At 47.5% G+C, this 26,736-nt stretch overlaps 5 protein-coding genes across 14 annotated transcripts; 2 read left to right on the top strand and 3 right to left on the bottom strand.

Moving 5' to 3' along the window:
• Window positions 1-80: 80 nt before the first annotated feature.
• On the top strand, window positions 81-3,192 carry CG18809 (uncharacterized protein). 4 transcript variants are annotated; one of them, NM_167682.3, is made up of 3 exons: window positions 81-154; window positions 710-972; window positions 1,524-3,192. In NM_167682.3, the coding sequence occupies exon 3, from the start codon at window positions 1,548-1,550 to the stop codon at window positions 2,634-2,636; it is 1,089 nt and encodes a 362-aa protein (NP_728298.1). In that variant the 5' UTR covers window positions 81-154; window positions 710-972; window positions 1,524-1,547; the 3' UTR covers window positions 2,637-3,192. The 4 variants fall into 4 exon arrangements, with proteins under 4 accessions (NP_728298.1, NP_728297.1, NP_652669.1 ...); NM_167681.3 differs by having other exon boundaries at window positions 1,511-3,192; NM_144412.4 differs by having other exon boundaries at window positions 710-3,192.
• Window positions 81-3,879, top strand: COX6B (Cytochrome c oxidase subunit 6B). Of its 4 annotated transcripts, none has more exons than NM_167680.3 (2): window positions 81-154; window positions 3,248-3,879. In NM_167680.3, the coding sequence occupies exon 2, from the start codon at window positions 3,276-3,278 to the stop codon at window positions 3,507-3,509; it is 234 nt and encodes a 77-aa protein (NP_728296.1). In that variant the 5' UTR covers window positions 81-154; window positions 3,248-3,275; the 3' UTR covers window positions 3,510-3,879. The 4 variants fall into 4 exon arrangements, with proteins under 4 accessions (NP_728296.1, NP_728294.1, NP_728295.1 ...); NM_167678.3 differs by having other exon boundaries at window positions 3,214-3,879; NM_167679.3 differs by having other exon boundaries at window positions 3,251-3,730.
• An 80-nt stretch (window positions 3,880-3,959) lies between these two features.
• On the bottom strand, window positions 3,960-8,846 carry CG14234 (uncharacterized protein). Of its 3 annotated transcripts, none has more exons than NM_001369972.1 (5): window positions 8,341-8,846; window positions 7,055-7,420; window positions 6,828-6,992; window positions 6,373-6,714; window positions 3,960-6,218 (listed from the first exon to the last, which is right to left on the bottom strand). In NM_001369972.1, the coding sequence occupies exons 1-5, from the start codon at window positions 8,425-8,427 to the stop codon at window positions 6,009-6,011; spliced, it is 1,170 nt and encodes a 389-aa protein (NP_001356950.1). In that variant the 5' UTR covers window positions 8,428-8,846; the 3' UTR covers window positions 3,960-6,008. All 3 variants share the same exon structure in this region, with proteins under 3 accessions (NP_001356950.1, NP_001356951.1, NP_608351.1).
• A 988-nt stretch (window positions 8,847-9,834) lies between these two features.
• Window positions 9,835-13,412, bottom strand: AP-1-2beta (Adaptor Protein complex 1/2, beta subunit). Its single transcript, NM_078691.3, has 3 exons — window positions 13,327-13,412; window positions 11,592-13,041; window positions 9,835-11,526 (listed from the first exon to the last, which is right to left on the bottom strand). Exons 2-3 carry the CDS (start codon window positions 13,014-13,016, stop codon window positions 10,186-10,188), a joined length of 2,766 nt encoding a protein of 921 aa, NP_523415.1. The 5' UTR covers window positions 13,017-13,041; window positions 13,327-13,412; the 3' UTR covers window positions 9,835-10,185.
• Window positions 13,413-14,216: 804 nt separating this feature from the next.
• CG12531 (uncharacterized protein) lies at window positions 14,217-25,493 on the bottom strand. 2 transcript variants are annotated; one of them, NM_134506.3, is made up of 13 exons: window positions 24,646-25,493; window positions 21,579-21,704; window positions 21,360-21,513; window positions 21,002-21,133; window positions 20,834-20,932; window positions 20,552-20,760; window positions 20,277-20,448; window positions 19,815-19,998; window positions 19,151-19,743; window positions 18,781-18,946; window positions 18,492-18,702; window positions 18,316-18,412; window positions 14,217-17,989 (listed from the first exon to the last, which is right to left on the bottom strand). In NM_134506.3, the coding sequence occupies exons 1-13, from the start codon at window positions 24,679-24,681 to the stop codon at window positions 17,730-17,732; spliced, it is 2,439 nt and encodes an 812-aa protein (NP_608350.2). In that variant the 5' UTR covers window positions 24,682-25,493; the 3' UTR covers window positions 14,217-17,729. The 2 variants fall into 2 exon arrangements, with proteins under 2 accessions (NP_608350.2, NP_001259728.1); NM_001272799.1 differs by having other exon boundaries at window positions 14,217-17,986.
• Window positions 25,494-26,736: the final 1,243 nt, after the last annotated feature.

Raw genomic sequence — 26,736 nt, 5'->3', positions numbered from 1 at the left:
ACTAGGCAATAGCTGAGCGATCTGGCAGCCTGGCTCTAGCTGTCACCGTGACAGCTCTCGATAGTTTTGAGCCAGCCCATCGCTATAGCTATCGCCAGGCTCGTGAGATTCTCGCCAGTTGAAAATTTTTCGTCGTACTCTCGTAACAACAAAGGTATGTTTTTCGTTTTGGCACCTTATCAAGTACACCAGACCGTAAGCCAAGGCACCGATCGATGCCATCCAAAGCAAGAATTAACTTGGCCGCGCGGCGCCACTTCGCCACTCCAAATCGCAACACTCGCACACACACACACATACACTAGCGCACTTACACACTTCCGCTGGCGAATTCCTCGGGCAGCAGGAAAAGAAGAAAGAAAAAAGTACAAGTTACATAACTCGCTGATGCACTCGGGGTAGTCATGTCTGTCGGGGTGAGTTGTTTGATGAGGGGCGGGCCGGGTCTGCATCTTCCTGCGTAAGTTGGCCCCCACCAAATGGATCCGTAACCGAATGGGCGTACGGATCCCCAGGGTTACATAAGTCACCGCCCGCCACCGAGGGGTTGCAACGGAAAGCGAACAGAAACAGTCCCCTTAACGTAGCCACTATTTTGTAGCCAGAAAGAAAACTCAACTCAAATCAGATCAGATCAAACCCCCTGCACAGCGCGTCCTGGTTCGAGTAACGTTTTGTATTCATGCGTTCAAGTCATTTTTCCATGCAGGCGAATCCGAAAATCCGATACGTTTCAGAGTCGCAAACAGTCAAGAGTTAAGCACAAATCGCCACTAAAAGCTAAAAGGCTAACAAGCTGAATCGCACTGATTCGCACGTAGCCAGCCAAACGGAAGGACTCCTCCGCATCCACAGCAGCAGCAACGGCGAGCAGCACGAACAACATCCACGGATGATAACGTAACGTAGCCGCAACGTTGGAGCAACACCACCTTCCACATCCACTTCCACCGCAGCGGACATCGCAAACAAGTAAATTACCATTTCTCATTTTATCAAACAGAAATCTGCCAGCCAAGTACCAATCCAATCAAATCGAATCGAATCAAATCAAATCGAGTCCAAATCAAATCAATGCATCCAAATCCAAGTCTGAGTATCCAAATTGCATAAGAGTCGCGTCTGCGCAGTGAAGCATTACTTGTCGCGAGCATTACTTATCGCCCGTCCACTTGGTTGGAGTTCCGGCTCCCGAATCCGTACCCAATGTCACCCAAGTCAACCCGATTTTGATTCTGATTCGGCCCGGTCAAGGAGCCAGCGCCAGCCAAGTCAAGACAGTGCTCGAAAATAATGCTAGATTCTCGATTATCGATTCTTGGTTCTCCATTCAAGATTCTGACACGCGCCAAACCGAACAGAAAAGAATAGAATCGAACCGTACCGAACCGAACCGAGACGCAGATCCAAAAAAAGAACAAAACGCTAACTGATTACAAAGTATACAGATCTTGTGTATAGGTATTTCGTAAACGCGCCTCTGTCAACTGCTCGATTTAACGCGGCACAGTTTCGATTTGCAGATCATCACTACATCCACACCCGACATGTCGGCGGCCCGCCTGCCCTACTATCAGCGGGATCAGGAGGACGGCCACCAGCGGCGCGCCGCACGCGGCCATCAGCGCGGCTACTACGAGCGTGGCTCTGGTTCCGGATCCTCCAGACGAGAGCACAGTCGCTACAGTCGCAGCCGTTCGCGTTCCCGCAGTCGCAGCCGCTCCGCCGAACGCTTTGGCCAGCGTCGCCGCCACCAGAAACGGCAGTCATCCCGTTACCACAGAGACCGCGACTCCAGAGATCGCTCCCGAGATCGCTCCCGAGATCGCTCTAGGGATCGCGAACGTGATCGCGATAGGGACCACTCAAGGCGCTCCAGCCACTATCGACGCTCGGAATCGCCGTCCTCTTCTGACATTGGCCATGGATCCAACAACAGTCAACGAAGAGGCCACCATGCATCATCATCCAGTAAATCGGAGCTAAGCGCCGTACAGAAGGCAGCCGCTGCAGCTGCCGCCGCCACAAATCAAGTCCAGTTGGCTGGCAAGAGCAGTGCCGCGTCCGCGGTGGGCGCCTACTACAACCTGGACACCGACGAGCCCTTTGACAAGGAGCGCATCCACCGCGAAATGGAGCAGAAGCTGCGCGAAGCACTGGCCAGGGAGGGCAAAGTGTATCCGCCGCCAAAGCCTGAGCCACCATCGCATCCTGTCTTCGCCAACGACGGCTCGTTCATGGAGCTGTTTAAGAAGATGCAGGAGGGCCAAAAGCAGCAAGCGACCAGCCAGTTGATGCAGCCATCGGTCAAAGAGGTCCTGCAGCAGCAGTTGGTTCCGCCGGAGGCGGCCTCCACAGGGCCTGCACTGCCGGCCATTGCATTGGGAGCTGCCAGCAGTGCTGCGGCGCCGTACATTGCTGCCGCGGCGGCCGGAAAGCTGGCGCCGCCGCCACCCATCGTGGGACGACGTCGCGGCGGAAAAGTTCTCAAAACTGGCGTAGTGGCCAAAGTGAAGACGCCCAATGAGAGCGACGTGGACCCGAAGGACTTCTGGTCGTTGTACCTGGCCGAGGTCAACAAGTACAAGAGCAACGCCTGCGATACGGACAACGGCAAGCGGCCGCTGGTCAAGTAGTCGCCGAAATAGTCGCGCTTTCCATAGAAACATGAACTTGAACGCAAAAAGAGCGAGAAACGTATACTGCCCAGACGCAGTACTGCAGATTCGATTTTGATTCGACCATACCCCTGTTCCCGAGACACCATCACATAGCGATCCCTTCCCGGCCCCTTTGAAATGTTTTGTACACGAAAACAAGCGAGCAGAGATGCGTAGCTTATAGTTTTAGTCGAGAGTGGGTGGGCTTATGAGCTGCAAGCGCGAGCAGTGTAATTTGTATTTTTTTCACACGAATCGATATAATATAATATAATATGATATATACCGCTCATTAAGCAAACGCAAACTGAAGAACTAACCATTGTGATTTATATATCTATCTCTTCCTTCCCGTTTATGCACTGAAATTGTATTTACGTTTGATTTCGATTCGGTTGTGTACCGCCTCACATCCCATCCCACCCCATTGTGTTCATCTCTTTCTTTTTCATTTGGACAACGATCCATCTGTCCCGGTCTTCGTTTTGGTTTACTATTTGGTTGCCTTACCGTTTCGTTTCGTTATGTTTTTATTTTCCTTTGCCAACTAAAGTCTATATGCAATTTTTCATGTCCAAAAACAAAAGCAGCGACAAATCGTCAGACAGCAGCAACATGTCCGCCTACAAGCTGGAGACCGCCCCGTTCGACCCACGGTTCCCTAACCAGAACGTGACCCGCTACTGCTACCAGTCGTACATCGACTTCCACCGCTGCCAGAAGAAGCGCGGCGAGGACTTCGCGCCCTGCAACTACTTCCAGAAGGTCTACAAGTCGATGTGCCCCAACGCCTGGGTGGAGAAGTGGGACGACCAGCGCGAGAGCGGCACATTCCCCGGCCGCATCTAAGCTGCGCCAGAGACGCAGCAACACAGTAAACCCAGCAATCCAGCACCCAAACACACAGGACACGATCGATGGACGGACGGAGGTAGAGGAGCGTGGTAACCAGAATCCGGCAATTGCAACAGAGACTAGTTTGTGTTTGTGCTTTCCCCAGCGGTGAATGCAGACCATCATCGGCAAATACAAAAAAAAAAATACACAAATGTTCAATTACTTGAATTCTGAACCGATCGTTTGTGTTTGTTTCTTCTTGATCCTTGATCCTTGATCCTTGATTCTTGGTCCTGCCGTTGCTGGCCGAACTGGCATCCGAATCAGATCGACGCCACGCCACTGTATTCCGATGTGTTATTATTAATAAACAATTAGACACAAAGAGTCCGGTGTTTCGTCATTTGATCCACTTGTTGTGAGTGGATGAGAGGTTCTGTAACTTAAAGAAGAAAAACGCACATGTGGCCTGCATCGTTTATTTAATATTACTTTTCTGTTTGCTCATTACAAGTTGTTTAATCTTTGGCAGCCCGTCGTCTCAAGACTTGATTTCATTCGGAAATCGGATTCTTTCTGGTTATAATCGCTTTTGGCCTTTTTGTTATATTAGTTTTTAATTGGATTTCATTAGTGGTGTATACATGTGTGCAACTCTTTTTATGATTTTCACTACTTTAGTTTGCAGTTATTATCCTTTTTTTTTATATATATATTTTATTAAACCGAATTGAGTGTGTCGTACAAAACGTCTACTGTTTGCCGAAGTTAAATGCATTATCGTGCTGCATTAGACATTGCTGTTGAACATTAGAACGACAGGAGGATAGAGTGAACAACTAATAGGAATCAAAGTATAAGCACTTGAGTTTGAGAACAAAATTCGGAAATATAAAGTCTATAGTCTTCGATAGTAATAAATCAACAATTGCGGACGGCAGCCATTCCTAGAAACTAATTGCTAATCAACTTAACAGGAAACTCGAGTTGTATTTAGTATAGGTGTTTGCGACTTGGAAACCAACCGATTCGACATGGAAGTTCCTGCCCGGCAATGTCCAATCCTTCTTTGCGGCTTGGAGAAAGAACCCTTCCAGTTCTAGTTCTTCCCCTAAACGCATCACTTTATCTATTTATTGGTTGTAGGTGTGTCCAGCTAAAAGGGCTTAATCCGTACTGTGGATTGAGAAATACGTCCGTACTTTGAAATGAAATGTAATGTTGCTTGGAAACAAAAGCGGATGGAAGACGACCACAAGACTTCTGAAAACCAGATGCACGGACTCATTTCGCTCTAGTAACCCGATTAAGCCCCATAATCAGACCGTTTAAAATGCTTTATATCACTTAAATTGGTATGTCTCGGCTAGCATATATAGCGTGAATTTCTGAAGTTTGTACCGCTGTTTGCATGGATCTAATGTCTTAAAGTATATATATATATATATATATATATATATTTCGAACGCTAATCTTACGGATAACGCTAAGACGGCTGATCGAGCGGATCGTTGGATTCTGACTTGGTCGAGCCCCAAGTGCGCCCCTTGCAGCGGATTGTGATTTACTGGTATCGACAATTAAGTGGCTTAGTGGCTTTGGCTCATCCGGGTAACTGGCTAATCCTAGTTCTAGTCTACTACTAGTCTAGATGGCTATGGCTCCAACTTCCCCCTCCCCCTCCCCACCCTCTCTTATTGTACTTAATAGGTATTGTATTGTATTTTCGCCTGCCTTGAGCCTCCGAGAAACTGCTGTGCGATGATCGAGTGTTTGGAGTTTACAACGTAATGCTTATATATATAAATATCATGCTAGATAGTTGAAATGGAACTCCTGCAGCTGGGATGCATCCCATTATAATCGTAGAGTTATAACACAGATATGAACCGGATTAGTAATTGCAATTGCCTGGCTATATACGAAAAAGGGAGAAGCTACGAGTACTGCGTTGGGTATAGTGTAGTTACAGGAATCTCAGGCACCCATGATCCACCACCACAATCATGCATCACGCAGCCCATCGCTACATACATATGTAGTGTAGGTATTCCTATCTGTAGTAACATTCGATTAAGTGAAGAGAACAAAAGCTTCCTGCCAGCTTCCTTCCGTGCTGTCCATCATCTTAGACTCTAGCTGTGCACGATGCGATTAATCTTAGTCTAGACTATCTCGTCCCCCTGATCTGTGGCTGGCGCCAGCTCCAAGGCTTCCATGCGAAACCAGCTAAAGATCCGTCGTATATCCTCTGATATTTAAAGCTTCCAATGACCATCCACTCGGTTCTGTGCCACCATTTCCGCTTCCGTTTGTGTTGTGTCCGGCACTTGGTGCCTCGTCTTAAAAAGTCTACATGCAACCGTACTTGTGTGAGTCCTCCGCCGCTCTACGTGGCGGCTCCCTAGAGCCCCCAATCCCGTTTAACTATCCAACCATACAGTTGTGTCCCCCGACCATGACCACATCCGCGCCCAAGTACCGCAGCCCGTAGCCCCCCTACGGGTATAGTTACATGTAGCTATTGCTTGTTTGTTATCCAATGTCACGGACGATCTCGATCTTGTCGCACAGCTCCGAGTCCGGATCGTGGATGGTGGTGAAGTGCGTGCGGTCGCTCCGGAACGTGTTTCGTTCGTTTGAGCTGCTCTTTATCGATCTCTCCGACGGCGTCTCCGTGCCGCTCAGCTGGATGCGCTTCTGCAGAGCCGACACGAAGTTCTGCAAACAAGAGATGCCCACAGGATCAGCTTGGTCTGCTACGACGCAGTAGTCACGCGCTAAGGTGCCTAGGTATGCATACATCATATACTGTTGCATACTTTTGGACACCTTTACTCGCATTTCCGGGTCCATATGAGAGCAAACCACTCACCTGCGATATGATGTCACCACGGGCCGTGCGCACCTGGTACAGATAGCGGAACTTGCGCTGCCTGGCCTCCTCGCGCGTCTCCCGGGTGCGGGATTGGGATCGCCGGACGGGAGCGATGCCGTGGTTGGGTCCCGCCTGCTGCTGGCTGTGCGGCAGATGGGCGCCGTGCGCGTGGCCAGGATGGTTGTGATGCCGCATGTACACCCGCTTGCGGTGATCCACGCGCCAGGCGGTAATGAAGCACTGCACCATGATGCTGAGCACAATGGTGACGGGCCAGGCGGCGATCAGGAGGCCACCGTAGCAAGGTGGCGGCGAGGGATGCGGCCGCATGCCGATTATCTGCAGAGAGTTATATAATTCCATCAATGCTTTCTCCACCCTCCGTATCAACTAAACAGACAGCTTCACATCGAACCAGCCAATGGTGGACATGTGGAGCAGACATGACTCACCCAATTGATGGTCTCCAGACCGTGCGTGAAGAAGTCGATGGCGCTGAGGATCATGGCCGTGCCCACAATGCTGGAGGTGAGAATGGTCACGTACTTCACGCAGCACAAGGTCAGCACGGAGCAGATGACGGCTCCACCCACCACGGCCACATAGATCTCGCGGTACTGCGGTAGGGGAATCGATATAAGCATCTGGTGCAAGCAAAACAAAGAGGGGAGGAACTTACCCCAAACTCGTTGTCCGGAAAGGTGGCCACGCAGACGGCCATGGCTGCGCCGGAGAGCAGGGCGCCGGCAAAGGCGCTAATGAGGACAGAGGCCACCGGATATGTGGAGCCGAGCACCGCGCCCAGCAAACCCGCCACAATGGCCAGCGCCGAGTCCGCCGGCTTGCCCAGGAAGGTGATCTGGAAGTCCTGCAGAATGAAGATCCCGTTGGCGCCCACCAGCAGTCCACTGAGAAAGCCCACGGCGCGCAGGCATCGGTAGCCGAGTAGCGCGTACACGATGCCAAACACGGCGAAGATGGCCCACAGGATGGCGGCCAGCGGCTCCGGCGCAGTGGGCGTGCACGTCTGCCCCTCCAGGATGCCCTGCGGGAGGAGGTCACTGGTTATCGGGGGCGTGTCACCGTAATGCGACCAAGGACACGACACACTTATCAAGCAAGGGCCGTGCGCTGACGCCACTACTCGCCCAGCACACCACCCTGCTCACTTCTGGTCACTGGCCAGAGCAGTGAGCAGTAACTCACTTCAACCTACTTCAGGTGGCTTCAAATTGGCCATTTTGCAGCCACTTAGCCAACGCATTGCACGGTGGCAGGCATAACCACTTGGCTCACATAAAAACACGGGATATATCTCCTATAACTAGTATTAAATCGGTTGGAATCAGCGGGACTGATTAACTTAAAGCCTATAAGTTCTGTAATATTTCATATTGAATATTATCCAATGAAATCGCTATAGAATTAATTAAAAGGGGAAAAGGAATCGTTATAATCCTTAAAGAACTTGACGAAAAGAACTCTCTCCTAAAAAAACCCTATTTGACTAAATTTACATTAGAATATCAATTAAGGATTATAGTTGAAGTAGTAGTAGTAGTTCATAGTAGTTCTATATCAAGCATAGTTTAGAAAGTATAAACATAGAAACATAAGCAATGAGCAACCTATAAAATAATACGAAATATGATCTAAGGATGTACACATATTGTATTTAAAGGGACTACGGATTGTTTACAGCTGGCGGAGTTTTACCCTCCCCAGATCCGATTACAAGGTGGAATAAGCCTTCGGGAGCCTGACAGGGATGCACATGAAGCTCTACATACATTCGCGTCCTCGCAGTGACAAAGCTGTTGACACACAAACCCCACTTATACACATTATACTCGACACTTTGCATATTGTAGTCTCGACTTAACCTAAAAAGCGTGCAAATATGTCGAGGGTTTGGGAAGAGGGGTTGATGGACAAGGGCGGTTGCGAGGGGCTGCTGATACGAACCTTGATGAGAAAGGGCCAGTCCAGGTGGGTGGTGCTCATGGAGTCCTCGCTGCCGTAGTCATACACCATGTCCGCCGCCACCCTCATTCCGGCGGACTAATTTTTGGCGGACCCTTCTCAACGGAATCTGCGATCTGGTGTACTCGATGCTCTTGGTCTTGTCCTTGTTGTTCTGGTTCTTGTTCTTCTACACAGCACTGGCGGATTGTCCTCTTCGTGGCGTTGTTTCGTGTTGGTTGCTCTTCACTGGCACAAAAGGACTCCGCATTCCTGCACCGTTCGCAGGGGCATGGTTGGTTACACCTATGCCTGTACACCTATACTACCACCTGGCTGGATTGACTGCGAAATAGGGCGTAGCACCTGGATGTCCTTTTGCAGCGAGTGTCAAGCGATCCTGCGGCCAATTTACTGCGGGTACATTGCAGTATTTGCACACATTTTCGCACTGCGACGTGCGATACGGATTCGTTACAATCGGGGCCAAGCCAGAATAGCTTGTGGTACAACAGGAAAACAGTGGAGCAGGCAAACAGTCAGTGTGTCCTGTGGCCACGACAGGGATGGCTACACGTCCACGTCCTCGATGGGCAAGCCTGTCCTCTCTTGCGCTCTCGTTGGTCGCACAGGCATCCAAACAACCCCCGAAGGGTTCGCGCGAAAGCTTCGAAAGCTCAGGCGCCGAAGCTCGACGCCACCACCCATCCTTCGCATCCCTGACCAGGTATACCACATTCCGCTTATACCCTTAACTGGTCCACTGCTGTCTTGATGAGCCCATTACAACCATTGCTAAGTGGGTGCCTCAGTTAGTACCAATTGCTGCAATCTTTCCACTGACCAGCATGATCAGTTGGGAATCCATTATATATATATATATATGTATATCCTTTGCATACAACATGGTTATCCCTGTAAACATGGAAGCAAAGCTTTGGGATATGGTTTGACTCCTCGGTAGCTTCGATAGCTTTGGGTGTCTGTACAAATCGCTACAGAATGCTCCACTTACATACGTGGGCCAATGTGGGCGTGGCCATAGTTTGACGCAAAGTTGATCTGCGCGGGAAAAGCGCTTTGCAACTCCTATCTGATGGATTCTATATTTGCAGCAGGAAAACCTCTTTCTCCTTAACGAATTTTCAAGTAAATATGATATTTCAAATCTAACTTTTGAGTTTCAAGCCTAGTTTTGGATTTTAATGATCCTAAATATTGATCAATATATTGACTTTTAACCTAACTGATGCAATTATTTTCTCAGATCTTCGACTTAGAAAACTTACTTTGATGCACTTTGACTTTGAGCTGAAAGTATAAAAATCTTTCAGGCTTACGAACGGACAAATATTATAATACACAGTTTTAATTATAATACTAAAATCATAAATCATAATCATGCGTATTTGGAACCTTGTAGAAATGACCATTGAAAGCGAATAGAAACTGTGCTTAGTGCAACTGCCGTCGAGGAAAACAATGTCACAATTATTTAGTGTTTCGCATTTTACTAGGACACAAACATATACATAGATGCCGACCATAGGACATATGGGGTTACAGAGTTTTGGAATGCGGTTATGCAACGTTGCTATTACACGTTAGTACACTGAGTGACAAGCAGCTCCGATTAACAATTAACAGATCTCTCGACGAACCCGATTGGATTTTATATGTGTGCATATGCATAAATAATATATGTAGGTGGCGATTCGGCCAATACACAATATAATAATAATACGTAAATTTACAACTTATTGTTGAGCTAATCTTCAACACACGCAAATCGATAGCTCCAATTGCTTTGTGCTTATCCTATGCCATCGGATGTGCGCCATGGAACGCTTATGGAGAACGGATGATGGCCTCGTAGGCGGCGAAGATTATGTTGGCCACCTCCACGGAGCGCGATTTGAGGCTGAGAGTGGCTTCCGGATTGCCCGGCTGCAGCTTTAGCTCCAGCAGCACCCAAATGTTGTTGGTCAGCTTGAGTGACTGGTAGAGCATGTCCTGGCCCTCGACGTTACGCTTGGCGATGGTGAAGATGTTGTTGGTGGTCATCTTGGAGGCGATGCCGTCGGTAGTGCCAATTACACCGCTCAGGGTGTACTGCAGTTCGTTGGCGGCGGGGATCTCCTTCCAGGTGTTGAGGAACACGCGCTTGTCCAACTGCCCATCCTCGGCGAACAGCACGTTGCCGTGCACCAGGCACGCGAAGTAGAAGATGTCGATGTTGTTCTTCACGGCCACCTGCAAGTTGTTGAGCGGCTCCATGCGCTGAATGGGTCCGTTGGTGCCCAAGGCCATGCTGACCTCGATCGATTGGTTGGGTGGAAGGGGAGCAGCCTGCATGGGCGACGCGGGCACCAGGCCGAAGCTGTTCTTGTTCAGTTGGATGGCGAAGTTAGTCATCGGCTGCATGGCTTTGTTGGTCAGAGTCATGTCCATGAACACCTCGCCGTTGCGGCGTGAGAACGTTCCTTGTATTTCGAGTCCCTTGCCCTTCTCCGCTGGCAGCCATGTGACCTTGGGAATCTGAACACCCACCGATAGCGTTGCTCCGCCCAGTCCAAAAATGTCGCCTAGCAGGCTGGTGGCACCGCCGGGAGCCGCCTCTGCTGGCGGTCCACCGAGGAGTATATCAAGACCGCCGCCCAGAAGGTCCACATTGCTGGTGGCGGCCGGAGCAGATGGCATGGCGGGTGCGTTGATATCCATGGAGAGCAGATCTCCAATGAGCGACTCCTGGTTGGGAATGACCATTGCCTCTGAGCCGGCTGCGTTTTCTGCTTGCTCTGCACCAGCTGCAGATCCAGCGGCTCGGTTGGGCAGCGACTTGCGCACACCGGCTCCGCGACCCTCCACGAACGCGGTGGGAGGCTTATGATAAACGCTGGCCAGCGAGCTAATGTGGCAGATGAGCTCGTCCAGCAATGTCGGCTCCAAAAGGTCGGTCTCCTCTGAGATGAGTGGCTTATCGGCCAGCACCACCTCCTTGGCGGCGGCCGGGTCCGTGGACAGGAGACGCCAGTAGATGAAGCCACGGTCACGCAGATCGGGGTTGTCCGAATCCTGGGTAGCCAATGATAGTACGTGCTGCACCAGCTCCTGGGTGTCCGACGGGCGCTTGAGGAACAACTTAACCACGGCCGTCAGCAGCTGCAACTGCACCTGTGCATTTTCATCCTGGCGAAAGAGAAAATAGCAATTCAAAGTCCTGATAATGTTGGCAAATCCAGAGAAAAACTTACCTGGAATCCTTCAAGGAAGCTGTCAAGCAGCTCGTCCGCGTTGTCAATGCGCTCTGCGTACTCGCCAATGATCCAAACCATTGATGCGCGTGCCTCCGGCTCGTCCAGAGTGTCCAGATTCTCGCACAGCGTGCTGATAATGCTCTCGTACTTGTTGGGGTACTTGCGGAAGATGTCCTTGATGACCACAATGGCCTCCTGCACCACGTAGTTGACCTTGGTCTGGATAAGATCAAGCAGCGTGGACACGCAGCGTTCGGCTGAGGGCTCCACCTTAATGGCGCATCGCCCGATGGCGCGGACTGCCTTGCGCACAAAATCCACGTCCACCTCGGTGGCGTACTCCTTCAGCTCGCTAAGCACCTGGGCGATGTTGCTCTGGTTGGCCAGGCGGATCATAATGTCTAGCTTCTCCAGTTTCACGTAAATGGGATCGTTGTATTTCACGAAGAACACCTTCATTTCGTGCTTGAGAATGTCTGGCCGCTTCTGGACAATCAGATTGATGTTGCGCAGGGCCACATACTGCACCTCCGGCTCTGAGGAGAGCAACGTAACCAATGGCGGAGCCAGCTTCTTGGTGAGCGTGGCGCAAAAGTCGCTGTCGCTGGACAGCATCTCGAGCAACTTCATCAGCACCTTGACGGCGCTCAAAACGACGGCGGCGTTGGCGTGAGCCAGACGCGGAGTGATTCGCTCGCAGATGGACTGCGCCTCGCGCTCATCCTTCGGGCTGTAGTTGGCCAGCGAGTCCAGGATAAAGACCTGGCCCCACTCGGTGCACTCGTTGAGCGCCGTCAGCAGCTTGTTAATGGTGACCGAGTTCATCTCCACGAGGGGCTGGCCGGACTGACTTGCCTCGTTAATCTCGCTAAGAGCGGCCACCGCATTGGCCACCACCATGGGATTCGAGTCAGATAGCAGATCCTTCAGTTGGTCCAGAAAGCCTTGGTCCTCCACCATTGTGGCTGAAATGTCGTACAGCTTGGCCACGCACACTGCGGCCGTCTTGCGCACATACGGATCCTCGTCCTTCAGGCACTTGCGCAGCGGCTCGCACAGGTACTCGGTGATCTTGTCCACCCGAATGCAGCCCATGGTGCGCACGGCCAGCGCCCGGATAAGCGGATTGGAGTCCTCGCAGTCCTTCACGAACGTATTAACCGCCATGATGGCCATGTCCGGCTGCGATTTGGCGTAGTTCATCAGATAAAGGTAGACCAGCTTCTTCAGCTCCAGGTTGTCCGTCTGCATGCAGTTGACCACGTCCGGGAAGAGGGCGGACACGTCTTTGCCCACGGTCATGCTGGCGATCACCTTCTTCACCGCCTCCTTCTTCTTCTCCTTCTTGTCGTTATTCAGCTCCGACTTGAGCTCGAAGATCTCGCCCTTCTTGGTGGTGGTGAAGTACTTGGAATCAGTCATCGTGGCTGCTGCTCCTAGCTGCGTACTGAAATTGGAATCGAGATTGAGTTTAGAGAGGGGAACGTGGAGTTTCCGGCACAAGAAGTGCGATTATTGATTGCAATCCCCCCTCACAACACCACACCACATCTTGGGGGCGGAATCATCCGAATACCAACACATTCGCCCCTATCGCAGCTTGAACACGTCTCAAAAGGGGCCCGATTTTCGGGATGACTCAGAACTGGCCAGGGGAAAAAGAAGCCCTCAGTTGGACTGCGCCTATGCCCACTTGGGGAGACTTCTGCCAACGCAGCTTGCTTTTAATTACCTTTCAAATAGTTGATTTTCGGGCACAAAGATTTGTTAGCTTTTCTCTTCTATCTGCAATTAGTGCGACCGTTTACAGGGGAGTGACTTGTCGAAGCGCTGGTATTTTTTCTGTTTAGTATTTTGATAAATCGATTAGTTTTTGCGATTTTATCGCAAACTGATGTTTTGTGTTATTATCGAAACATTTTTAAATAAGTGGGTGCATTAAATTCCTTTTTTTTGGAAATTGGTGTTGATCAAGGTCAACATATCCTACTCGTAAAAGAGCTCAGATTAGGAAAATCATGCAGAAGATTTTTCCAGATATAAAATAAAGGACAGCCAATGAAGTAAACTGAAATCTCAATGAAAAACGAAGTCGACGCTCTCACCAGAGAGCAATATAGCGAATTAGAGTGAGATGGCTATATTACATCTGAAAAGTAACGGATCGTAAAAGCAACAGGCTAACTTTGTTATTTATAATAATGTTATACAAAATTTAATTTTCAATTGTATTTACAAATTATTTATGTTAAAAAGTTCAATATCTTCACCTAAAATTGATGTCAATATCCTTTTTCAATATTAAATTAGAATGAAAGACGGCAGTAACATGAAATAGAATATTTATTTCAATAAAATGCGCTCCTTTAAGTCTGAAAGGAAAGTACATTATGTACGAATGTTTTAATAGAAATTTTTAATTGTTCGATGCCTTATCAAAAACCGAGACTTCCGTGATCCCCCATTGAAATAAACATAATTGAATATCCTAACAATTTTATTTTTTAATATTCTCAAGAAATATCATTTAATAAGTTATTAACACATAAAACAAATCAAGAGTAGTATTGAATTAAAAAATGTTTTGTTTTCTTATATTTTAACATCATTTTCATTTCATTTGCTTTTTATCGATCCATTGAAATATATATATACATATATATATATATATATATATATCATCATTTTCACATGGGGATTTTCCCATATAAATTGTATATTAATAGTTGCATATTAACTTCATTCGCTCACGACTTTCTCATCACTTGTATCCTCTTTTCTTCTCCTCACTTTCATCTATTTTTTTTTTTTTTTTAATAAATAAGTTCGGAATAACTTTAAAAATTTTGATGTTTCATTAGTAAAAGTTGTAAAGTTCGCTATTACACCTTAATTATATACACGTTTAAATAAATCATATTCCAGTAATTCAGTCTTATGAAATAAACAAAAACTTAGGTCCGGTATATTCAGCTGGAAAATCAATCAATAAGAAAACAATCGTCCAAAGCCATTTCGAATCAATAAAACAATGAAATGCGGATTATTCCGATTTCGTTTTTTTTTTTTTCATAATCAGGCTTGGCTCCTAAGTGAACGGTCTTCTTCGTCCTTATCTTCGTTTTTATTGCTGCTCTTATTGTTGTCCGGTTCTTTTTGTTGTGTGCGTGTCTATGCGTGTTTGTGGATGCGATTAGGTTTGTTCGTCCTCTGCCTATCCAGTTTTTCTGATTCTGAGTGAGCATAGACCTTGGAGTGGATTTTATCCTCCGTTCGAGGGATTAAAAAAGTACGGAAACAATATGTGGTAGTGAAATGCATACTTTTGTTAACGGAAGCTTCTGGTTTTCCCTTTACACTTATCAATATATATATTGCACGTTATGTTGACTTGGTTGTTATTCGCTTTAAATTGGAACTGTAGAAAATCTATTAAAACTATCATATTCCCATAACATTTATCTTAATTTGGTGGTATCGAAAGAAACGAAAGGTGGAAGAGCGAGCAGCTTCAGCCCGCAGTTACTGGATTGCCTGTACTGTAACATTTGTCATTTGTTATTGGTATTGCCTATTTATGTGGGTGACCGTACATATAGTACGGATAGTACGGATTGTAACTCTTCGGAGCGCACACTCAGCGGATAATTGAGAGCCCTTTTCGCCGATGAGCACTGTAGTCCGCATAAGGAAATGAGCAAAGTTTGACCCAACTTGGTAACTAACGAAAGCAAAACATGGAACGGGACTTTAGCAATTGGTTATCGGCGATCGGTGATCGGGTATCGAAACTATCCGATGAATGTGGGCTCGCTGAGCTCCGTTACGTTTTGTATATCAACTTTAAGCTGTGTGGTAGGATATGTTATTCATTAGTTGTTACATTTGTATCTGAGTTTCGTTTCCCTTAGTTGCATTTTTCTAGTGTCTTGTTCATAAAAATATACACCTTTGGTAGTATGTACGTATAAGTTGTGTATGTACAAATCGTGTTCGGTTCTGATGTTTTGAAGCGAGTAGAGGGAGTCCTGGTGAACAAAGGCATAGATAAATATTACGTGGTGCAGGACCGTTGGGTGGCACTATATCTTAAGTAGTTGGTCCGGAAAGCTCCTCTTCGAAAACCCTAATATTGAGTGAGTGGAACATGGAACTCGTTTAGTTTCGGTCTACTGGTTCAAGAAGTGCATGGTGCATTGATTTGGCACTCGAAATTTAACAGATTCAACGGAAATGAATGGACTCGAACGAAATACATACATACATAGGTTGAAATCAAGAATCGAATGTCTTAGACGGTACGTTTGTTTTGTATATAAATAGTGTTCTTCTCTGTTGCGGGGCTAGATCGAAAGATCGAGGGCTAGCCCTAGGTTATTGAGTTTTTGTTGCAATCTTTGATATTCGCTATTCGGATTCTTTCCTGTACAAAGTCGTGAAGTACAAAAGGAATAAATTATCATAAGTATTATTATTATTATTAAAAAGGTTGATTTTGCTTTAACTTGCCATACTTGTAATTTAGCTAAAAATAGTTATGCATGGTTTGCTTGTACATAGTATATAAAGTGGAAAAAAGTATGCTTGTACTTGTACATAAATGTTTTCATTATCATATTTGCTTTTGGTTTAAATATCATTGTGTTTATACATATTTGTAGTTATGCTTGCTTTGGTTTTATCCTTGGTTTAAGTTTGAATAGTTCAATAAATATTTGGTATTCTTTGGTATTCGTCTATATGGTAATTTTTATAAATATATATGCATATTTGTATAATTTTTGCTTCGTATTCCATTAGTAAAATAAATTGTATTACAACGAATGCGAAATGCCGCTTTAAAAATGAGTTTTAGTTTAGCGCGAGCTCTAGAATAAAAAACAAATAACATTTCGAAAGAGTGTGTAAGACGGGACGGCCGTAGGCAGAGCGTACTGTACTGTAAAACCTCGCGTCCAGGCGCCGTATAAAATGCATAGCATAAATATGTAAACAACAATATCGAATCATAGGTGCATAAGGTTAGTGTTCAAGATCGTCAGGTGTCTCGTAATATCGTCAATTTGTCTATCGTCTGTCTGTCTGTGTGGCTGAGCAAATCCCGACATTGTGCAAGGATCGTCTTGGGCCAGAGGGCCAATATCATTTGGGGTTACGAACGGTGACCTCTGACCTGCTAGAGGGATCCATCCACAAGCACAGGATTTCAAGTTTGTCTCTGGTATTGGAGCGTGTCAGTGAGTGAGTGCGGTTGCGAGTGTGGGGGTGATGGTGCCTAAAATGTACAGTTGTGCATGGTAGCACCCCGACGACCCGACCACCTCACTGCCATGTGGTGTGGTACATATCTGAACTGGATCAGACACACGCCCGAATAGTATTGTGTCTGCCTTCCTGATGCCTGTGCTGAAAGCCGATTGACCAACGTCACCCAAAACGCCAGCCAATCGGAGTTGAGCACAATCGTTCAATGGTTATCGGTTATCGGTTGTTGGTTATATCATTTATCAGTTATCTATTATCTGTTATTTGTTATGTTTAATCGGTTGTCCGTGGCTTTGCTTATCGTCTATCGCTAATCGGTCGGTTTGGTATCAAGGTTTGGGTAATTTGAATTCGGCAAACTTTGCACTTTAACTCTTGCTGAACTAATAACCCATCGCTATATATGTAAATATATATTTGCTTGTATAATCAATACATATATATATATATATATCAATATATATATGAGTGTATATTATGTATTGTATATGGTATATGTGTATAACGGTGACCTCGCTGTTGGTCCAGCGGAGTGCTGTGAACAATGACTCCACCGTCCAGGCTTGTATACGGCATGCATCTGCGAACCGCCAACAACACACCTCGCCATCCATATGGTTAAACTTAACATCTCTAATCGTATTTACAAGTGAGTGAGCTGCATCCGGCTGACCGGATCCAGCTACTGGTCCGGATCCAGCGAACTGACTGCCATTGAGATCGTAGCCGATGTGAGTGGGTTGTCTTTCGTTGATGGAGCATCACTCGGGAATTAGCGGGTATAGGGTTTGGGGAACTGGGACTGGAATTGGAATTGGAATGGTAACTGGGACAGGGACAGGGACTGGGACTGCAACTGGGTCTCTGTGCTTAGTCATCCCACGTGGGGAACTGGCCCTCGTCCACGAACATGCTGAACTGGCCAGTGTACTGGCGTTCCATCGGAGGACCGCTGCCCGATCCCGATCCCTTCGCCTGTCCGGCGATCGGCGGTGGTGGAACAGGTCGGTTTAAGCCCGCAGTGCTCCTGCCAGCTGGCTTCTCCGGCGCACTGCCCTGGCCACTTCTCGAACTGCCCTGGGCCGACGACGAAGATGACGTGGTCTTTCCGTAGTTATAGCGCTGCTCTGCTGGACAAATTATGGTTATATTAGCAAGTAATACGATTATCACTTCTTATAGATGGGCTTTGAGGATAGACTTCCTACCAAGTATCATGAAATCGTGATTTCTTGATTAAGTTCCGTTTACTTTTTATAAAAATTACTCATCCGCCATGTTGTTCAAGGGGATTTGCTTAACTTAACTTAACTGGGAGAATATATATATACTAGTTCGAAATGGTTGTGGATGCATAACGCATTCGCAAGATATATATTCTTTGGTCACATTTTCAATAATGTCTTACTAAAGGAAAGGAACTTGCAATCAAGGGGGACAAACAAATGAGACTCACTCGACGGCTGCTTCACCTCCTTGCTGGCCCAGACGGGTTCGTGGGTCTGGTTGTACGATTGCTGATCCCACACGGCCTTCTCCTCGACGTTTTTGCTCTGGAAAGGAGAGCGGAAGGGACTTAAGTAAGATGGGACAAGTAAATGCTAATGCTAAGCCAATCGGAAGAGCACTCACGTAGTCGACATGCAACTCCAGGTCGTCGCTGGCCTGCTCGAGGCTGCTGTGCGTGATGCCGTAGTAGAAGTACATAATGAATCCCAGCGACATCCATACGGTGAAGCGTACCAGCGTGAGGATGCTCAGCTTGAATATCAGGTAGATGTTCACTGTGATGGCGATGGCCGGAATGAACGGGAGTCCGGGCGTGAGGAAGGCCAGCGCATATCTGGACGAGAATGGAGCAGGAGGAGATGGATTAGCCGGGGATGCTGGGGCTGCTGGGGGAGCAGATGGATTGAATTACCTATTCTGCGGCTGCCTCGATATAATCAATAATATCACAAATATGCCGATAAACAAAATGAAATAAATGAAGGCGGCGAGGCCACCGGACCAGCCAATGGCCGCGAACAGGTCCAGGAAGAATATGAGACCGAACATGATGCCCACTAGCTTGGTGACGTACATGCCTGGTGGATCGATTTCGATGGATCGGTGGATACGGTGGATACGGTGGTGCGTATTGGATTGGAAAAGCAAAAGCAAAGAGTCAATTTCAATCGCAGTTTTTCTAGTTCGTCTATGGATATTCAGCAGGAACCAACAACGGATGTGTGTATAGTTTTGGATCAACCAGAAGCACCATAAATATTTATTATTCTAGGTCAACATACCACTCTCGGCGGTGGCCTGGCCGGGATTGATCCAGGGAAAGAAGCCTGGGCACAGGTACGCATAGTCATGGATCTTCCGGGTGACGAAGTTCAGGCCCATGGCATCGAAGGCGGTCGCCTGGCCAGTTGGCCCGGTTGGTGCGCCATGTACACTGCCGTAAAACTTGTTCTCGGAGCGATCGGACACGAGAAACTGGTCGTCGCGACCGCCCAGGAAACCCTCCGGACTGTCGTCAATGAAGGAGTCGTCCGAATCGGACATGCCGCGCGTGACACGCTTGATGGTCAGCTTGCCAGGCACCTCCAGCACCTCGGCGGGCGTAACGTGGGAGCGGGAATCGCTGGCCGTCCCGTGCGCCACCGGGGTGCGCAACTGAGCTGGGAGCAGCTCCACAAGCGAGGTGCTGTGCGGCTGATAGCGCAGCACCAGGACGCAAGTGGACACCAGCGTATAGGCCAACAGCGTCCCAATGGACATCATCTCGACGAGGATCTCCAGGCGCACAGTGAGCGCCACCAGGGCGGCGGCCAGTCCGCTGCCAATGGTCGCCAGTCCGGGCACATTGGTGCGGTGCCACAGCTGCGATAGTTGTCTGCACGAAATAGAAATCCCATTTCAAGCTCCAGAATGACTATGAATGTAAATAGGCGATGAATCACTCACCTGAATATCAAGCCGTCCTGGGCCATCGCATAGATGACTCGTGGCATGGGAAACATGGAGCCAAACATGGCCACCGAAAGTCCTGCGGTGGCACCGATGGCCACCACCGCCCGGCACTTCGGGGCATTCACGTACGACCACATCTGGACCAGCGCCGCTCCCGTGTTGATGTGGTCGTAGGGAACTGGGGAAACGGAAAGCATTACATCAGTGTAGTTAGATAGATATCATATATCTTAAAAGTGCACCAAAGGCGCCTTCTTACTAATCATCATCAATATTCATCAAGAAAAGAGAATATCTTCCTGATAATATCATGTTCGATCTAGATCTGTCATCATGGTATATGGTATATTATATATAGTAATTGGGGCTTAATATTATTATATATAGTAATTGGGGCTTAATCTTAGGATTCCCATTAGATTGTGGGTTACATTCACCTATCACTAAGATACTCACCCACTAAAGTTAGGACTAGACTAACGCTAACGTAGGCGATTAGCACGACGACCAGGGAACCAACGATCGCCTTCGGTATACTCTTCTGTGGATTGTGTGCCTCCTCGCCGGTTGTCGCGATGATGTCGAAACCGATAAAGGCGTAGAAGCAGGTTGCAGCACCGGAAAACACCTGTAAGTCCATGCATCGTAGAGTTATTATTTGAGTATCTGATACGCAGCCTTGTTTGCCCATTTGCCCGATTTGCAAGTTGCAAGGTAGAATGGGTACTTACACCACTCCAGCCGTAGGGCAGGAATCCCTGGTGCTCGGACCACGTCTTCGTATCCACATAGAACAGCCCGGCGGCCATTACGAAGACCCACGTGGCCAGGTTGACGGCGTTGAGTGAATGGTTGAAGATGACCGACTTGCTGGCACCCATCGCCAGGACGCAGGTCATGAGCAGCGTGATGCCGAAGGCAATAAAGTCCGGTGGTTTGCCTGTGAGTGTAGAAGATTTTAATCAGTATTGCCGGGACCAAGGAGCCAGGAGACTGGAGCAGCCAATACTCACCGAATATCGTGCCGATGGACTCGCTTATCGTCCGCGCAATGGCATTGCCAGTCAGGGAATCGAAACTAGAACTTAACGCACAGGCACAGGCACTTGTTCCTGTCGAAATCCGAAATTCAAAGCAAAGCGTTAGCATGAACATTGAGACAATTCGGAGGATGCACTCACCTATTAGATATTCCAATATCATGTTCCAACCAATTATAAAAGCTACAAATTCTCCAACCGCCACATATGAATACATATAGGCCGAGCCGGATGTGTGTGGCACACGAACGCCAAACTCTGCATAGCAGGCGCCTGTGGATCAATGAATTAATATAGGGATCACAAAGATGTGGATGAAAGAAGGATCTTAGTGCTCATAATGCCACAGCATTCTATAGTAAGTGAGACATATGAGATAGGTGACAACAAGTAGTGCAACATCACATTTTCAATGGTTTAGTGTTGTAAAGCACACTTGAAAGCACATAGCTTTCATCACCTTTGTAGAAATTAGTCCAAACAATCTGAGCTGACTCACCTGAGAAAATGCTCGCTATGGCGGCTATAATAAAACTAATAATCACTCCGGGTCCGGCTATCTTCTGGGCCACCATGCCGGCCACCAGGTACATGCCCGTGCCGCAGCAGGATCCGATGCCCAGCGAGGTCAGGTCCAGCGTGTTAAGACATTTCTGTACATGTACACGGGCATTGGGGTTATTTTGTGCTCGAAGGGCGTATGCCTCCACTGACTCACCGTTAGCTTGGGCTTCTGTGGCTGTGCGTTGCCATCCTGCAGCTGCTTCACGTCCTTGGTGCGGATGAGCTTGGGCAGAAGCGTCGTCGAGCTGACTCCTGGCGGCAGGGGCACCCTGAACTTGACCTGCAATCGGAGCGAAGCGGAGCAGAGCACCACCAGCAGCACAATTAATTCGAGGACCAACGTTCGAGCAGCTGCTATTGAAAGATGAGTGCCATCGAGGACCACAGCCTCCCCAACCACCAAGTCACCCAGTCACCCAGTTATCCAGTCTCCCAGTCACCCACACGGAAAGCGAGTGCTCTCCACTGATAACTGATGTCAGCTATGAGCAGCGGAATATGAATAGCAGGATGTGCTTGTGGCAAGGTCCTGGCAATCGATATTTGCAACAAGTCCTGTGACCACTACTTGCACACTCGCAAAAGAACTCATATTCCGAACGTATTATCTCCGGAACATATCTTTTTCTGCCGTCACAAGTTTCCTAAACTGTTACTGTGATTTACTTCGTGAGAAAAAATCAGATAGTATCATGTTTCCTTTTATATATATGTTATATATATTTGCGTAAGAGTATATAAATGGTAATTAAATGAATGAAATAGTATCCAATCCAAACCCATTGAATGATATTACGCCAATGTGCTGAATTGTTATTTGTACAAACATAAAATAAATTTAAAATCAATTGCGAGTGCTTTTAGCTGTAACTTGATTTATTTGAATCGACAAATATTGCTTATGTCCATTTAAATGGTATGTATAGATAGATAAGCATACACACGCAATCATATTTTAATCTCCGTGGATGTTTTTTTACGCGCATCAAATAAAAACGTAAGGACAGTTTAATTAAAACCGCCATCAGCTGAAGTGAGAATCAAGCAATTATTTGGATTGCCTGGAACAAAAACAGCTTCACCACGCTTCCCACAACCACCACCACCACCACCACCACTGATTCAAGTTTTGAGGAAATGGCTCGTAAAGAGGACCTCGTTGCATACATTTCAGGAAGAGCCTTTGATGTCAGCTGCAGTGGCCGACATTATTTGCTCCCCAGTTTCCCAGCTAAATGGCATTTCAGCGGGCAGGCGGTCGACCGCAGATGTGTCTCCACCACGAGTGCCTCCATCTCCGCCTCCATGACCATTTCCAGTGGCATTCAAAGTGGATGCGTGGGCGCCTTGGCTCGTTTCCGCACTGGGTAACCATCCAGGCAGTGGCCTCCGTTGCCCGTTGCACCCACATCCCACATCCCACATATCCACATCCACATGTGCGGTGTGGTGTGGTGTGGTGTGGTCGAAGGACAACTACCCATGCTCCACCCTTTGTATTTCAATGAAGAGTATCATGCTACCCCAAATACTTATAACCTTGCCGATGGCGTTTTAGTTTTGTACTGCACTGTTTTAAAATTCTCACATCGCATCGAACAACACGCAACAATTGCTCGAAAATGCAAATCCTTTTTTGAAAACAGGTGTCTAAGAGTATGCTACGTTATTACGTCTGAACAGGATTTGCCAAAGATCAAGACCAAGCCGTCTCAGTTATTTCATTCAACACCAAATTTACGCTGAATAGGCCAAAAAGACATCAGTTGTCAGCTAGGATACCACTGCCCAAGGATGCCATTCTTCCAGGACCCCTTTCCGCTGCGTTTCCAACAATTTGGCGATATTAATGGCGTGCAAGTGCCAGGGGCGAGTGGATGAGCAACTGCAATGACAGCAGCAGAGAAGGTCACCCCACTGGTCCTTCGGGGGGACGTTAATCTCGCGGGGGAGTCCTTCGTGTCCTGCTTTCCAAATGGCTTTTGTCGACTGAAGAGGCATCCATCCGCAAATAGATAGATCATTTGTACCCTGAGAGAAACCTCTGTTCTCGGACAGAAATATTACTCATAATAGGTCCTACAAATGAAGGTCGGGTCAAAGAAGTTGACGTTAAATTAAATATGTTGCATATATACTACTAAAGTCACTTTGAAATTACTCAGATAATAGCCGTAATCATATTCTTTTGAATGAAACTGAATCAAGTATTGTAACAGATTTGCCAACTGCCATTATTCCTCGCTGTGTATATATATATATACACATATATATATATATATATATAGCATACTTTTCGGACGGCTAAGCCCGCCATGCAGGCAGTCACACGCGGCGTATGAGCGATATGGTCACAATAAAGCTCCGGCTCTGGCCAAAACACATGCTTGTGGAGTGTGGGCGGGATCCCGGATTTGGGATTGAGTATTCCTCCACTCGGGTGGAATGCGGTGCGGTCTGGGGTGACTGTGACTATGACCCAGCTCTGCAGCTGGGGGATTTGGCCTAGAGGAGTTGGGCTCCAATTACAGACGCGGCTGTAAAGGGCCAGCGCAACAGAAGTGGCAATAAAGATAACGCTAAGCCAAAAATTTGGCCTCCCCCCCCCCTTCAGCAATCCCCTTTCCACAGCTGTTTGTGTGTGTCTGTGTGTGGGTTTATGTTGTTGTTTTCTTTTTATGCTTTGGCATTGAAGCTCGGTGTTAGTGTAGTTGTTGCCACGTCTATGCTCGTTCGTCGATTACTTGCTTGCCTGTTTGCCTGTGTGTGTGTGTGTGTGTGGCGAGCTTCTTCGTTGTCAAATGGATTTGCATAAGTCCACGGTACTACACACACACACACATACACACGCTTTCGCTTTCACCCTATGCGTGTGCGTGTGAGTCTGTGTGTGTGTGTGCGTCGGCGTTCGGCATCATAATGACCTTTTTGGAGCATACCATTACAACGGAGCCCCATTAGCACACGCACACAGTGTTTGGTGTGTGTGTGTGTGTGTGTTTGTGTGAGTGGATGGTGGATGAGGGGGCTCCAATTTTAGCAGTGACCAAAACTCTGTGTCAGATTCAGTGGAGAAATAAAAATACACTTTTCAGTTGTGTGTGTTTTTTTTTTTTTTGTTTTGTTTCTTTTTTTTGTAGAGGAGGCAGGAGGTCGAAGTTTGTTTGTACTTTGGGTCTCCTTTGGTCTTTTCGCTATTTGATTGGGTTTTCATCGCTTACCTTCTCCAGCACCAGCAACAAATCCGACGGCTTCATTGCGCTTTTGTATCTCGGCCCTCAACAGTTACGAATCAAAAGGATAACAGCGGGGACGGGGGGGATGGCTTGTAGCTTGGTGAGTTGCCGAGAATTCGGCGATTGTTGCACTTGAAGGGGCACTTCCGCCTCTCCACTTCTCCGCTTCTTTGCTCTTCTCTTGCTCTCTCTCTCTCGCTCGAGTTGTGCTTACGCTTAGCCTTATAGCGTTATCCTTATCCAGGAGGAGCGGCGCAGACTGGAGATCCTGGCTGTTGTTAGCGTTACTGCTGCTGCTGCTGCTGCTGCTGCTTCTGTTGCTTCCTTGGGCTTCGCATTGATTTTTGTCAGCAGCGTCATTCTATATTCAACAGTTTACGGCTGAAGGATACGCGCCCGTTGAATGCTACGCTACGAATCCTTGCTGTTCCTGCTGCTGCTGCTGCTACTACTGCTGCTTTCACTTTCGGGTTTTCGCCAGCACTGCCACTGTCACTTTCTCTATCTCTATCTGTATCCCAACCGCTCCTGTTGTTGCGCGCCTTCGCCTTCACGTGGCCCCAGCACACACACGCACACACGCGCACACTCGCGTGTATATACGTGTATCCTATATCCTTTCGCCGTTTCGCACGCACACAGACACACGGACACACGCTCGCACAAAAACAAAAAGTCAAATGTCTCGGCGACTTGCAGTTAACGTAGATGGCTACTTTTATTAGTATTATTATTATTATTAACGTTATTATTGTTTCTCGTCCTGGTCAGCTATGCGCCCTGTGCCCTTCGTCCTTTCTCTCTTTTCTGGCCACGTTTCTCGCAGGCGGTCGCGCTTCTCGCCTCGGTATTCGGTGAATGAATGCCAGCGATTTTTCCGTGTGTATCACTTTTTTGTGCGAAACGAAGCAGCGAGTTCGCCTCTGGCCCGCTCCTGCTGCAGAGCTTTCGTCCTTACAGCATTACTTGCGTGCGTGTTGCGATGCGGCGAATGGCGAACGGTGAACGCTGAAAGGCTAACGGTGAATGGTAAGCGACGTAGTTGTCGCGATCTGGCAACGCCGCTGAGCAGGAAGTTCCCTGTATCTATAACAGAGTTGTCCTGCTAAAGCTACAAGTTACTCGACTTTCGATTTCAACTGCTCTGCTCTCTCGCTCTCCCGCAATACACACACACACACACACACGCACCCACTCGCTCCCGCTTCCGCTCTGGGTCGCTCTCTTGCACGCATAAAAGTAGGCAACGGAAAGTGCAAGCGGCGAGCGCGCAGACGCACCCCCTTCCCACGCACTAACATACACTCGCACGCTGTATGCGAGAGAGTCGCTCAAGGATATGCAAATACACACACTCCCCAGAGGCGCCGCTTTCATCGGAACTGTGTATTGTGTAACGGCACCGAGCAGCATATGTGTGCGCACCTGTTAACTGCTGTTTGCTATTTACTGTTACCTGTCTGCCCGTTCACCCGAACATCCGCCCAAACTTGCCATTCACCAGTTTCCAGTGGCGCTTATCTGGCATCGCATTCAAAGCTACTCAAAGCTCGCACTTCAAACGGGATAATCGCGCACTTGTGCCGCCAGATGGCGCACCTGTCTAAGGATTGCAACTCGCCTATAGATAAACTTCATAAGATTAAGACGCTCTGTTAGCACAAAGCAAAGTTAGTTTCAATGGTATTACATGCTTTGTATTCATGTTACGCTAACAAAAAATCGAATTCTACATATCTTTTCTAAGAATCTTTATTCTAAATTGTGCTATTTTCTCTTGGCAACAAGAGCGTTATATGTATACGCATATGCAGTACATTTTATGTATGAAGGCAAAATTATGTATATTTACCACATACATTGGCATGGTTATTATCCAACTATTTAAATCATAAATATATACAGTGAAAACATCTTATCAAAACTATATTTGTTTTTATGTAGAGCGATGGAAGTTGGCTTTTAAAATGCTTATGAGGCTATTACTGCAGTTTAAAGTTCAGTTTTCAACAACAGAATCTAGTTTGTGTGATGAGAATATCTCACAGTTGCCACTCTCGAGTTCTGTATGTATCG

The sequence above is a fragment of the Drosophila melanogaster genome, chromosome X (assembly GCF_000001215.4).
Source record: "Drosophila melanogaster chromosome X".
NCBI lineage: Eukaryota > Metazoa > Arthropoda > Insecta > Diptera > Drosophilidae > Drosophila > Drosophila melanogaster.
This window is presented reverse-complemented; position numbering and strand designations above follow the sequence as displayed.

Excerpts from the sequence above, each read along its gene's own strand:
- CG18809 (NM_167682.3), top strand. The coding sequence starts at position 1,548 with ATGTCGGCGGCCCGCCTGCCCTACTATCAGCGGGATCAGGAGGACGGC.
- COX6B (NM_167678.3), top strand. The coding sequence starts at position 3,219 with ATGCAATTTTTCATGTCCAAAAACAAAAGCAGCGACAAATCGTCAGAC.
- CG14234 (NM_134507.2), bottom strand. The coding sequence starts at position 8,427 with ATGAGGGTGGCGGCGGACATGGTGTATGACTACGGCAGCGAGGACTCC. Across the intron at positions 6,715-6,827 it reads GTCTGGAGACCATCAATTGG|ATAATCGGCATGCGGCCGCA; the intron begins GTGAGTCATGTC and ends AACTCTCTGCAG. Across the intron at positions 6,219-6,372 it reads GTGGTGACATCATATCGCAG|AACTTCGTGTCGGCTCTGCA; the intron begins GTGAGTGGTTTG and ends TCTTGTTTGCAG.
- AP-1-2beta (NM_078691.3), bottom strand. The coding sequence starts at position 13,016 with ATGACTGATTCCAAGTACTTCACCACCACCAAGAAGGGCGAGATCTTC. Across the intron at positions 11,527-11,591 it reads GCTTCCTTGAAGGATTCCAG|GATGAAAATGCACAGGTGCA; the intron begins GTAAGTTTTTCT and ends CTCTTTCGCCAG.
- CG12531 (NM_134506.3), bottom strand. The coding sequence starts at position 24,681 with ATGAAGCCGTCGGATTTGTTGCTGGTGCTGGAGAAG. Across the intron at positions 21,134-21,359 it reads CATAGCGAGCATTTTCTCAG|GCGCCTGCTATGCAGAGTTT; the intron begins GTGAGTCAGCTC and ends ATTGATCCACAG. Across the intron at positions 17,990-18,315 it reads GGAGGTGAAGCAGCCGTCGA|CAGAGCAGCGCTATAACTAC; the intron begins GTGAGTCTCATT and ends TAATTTGTCCAG.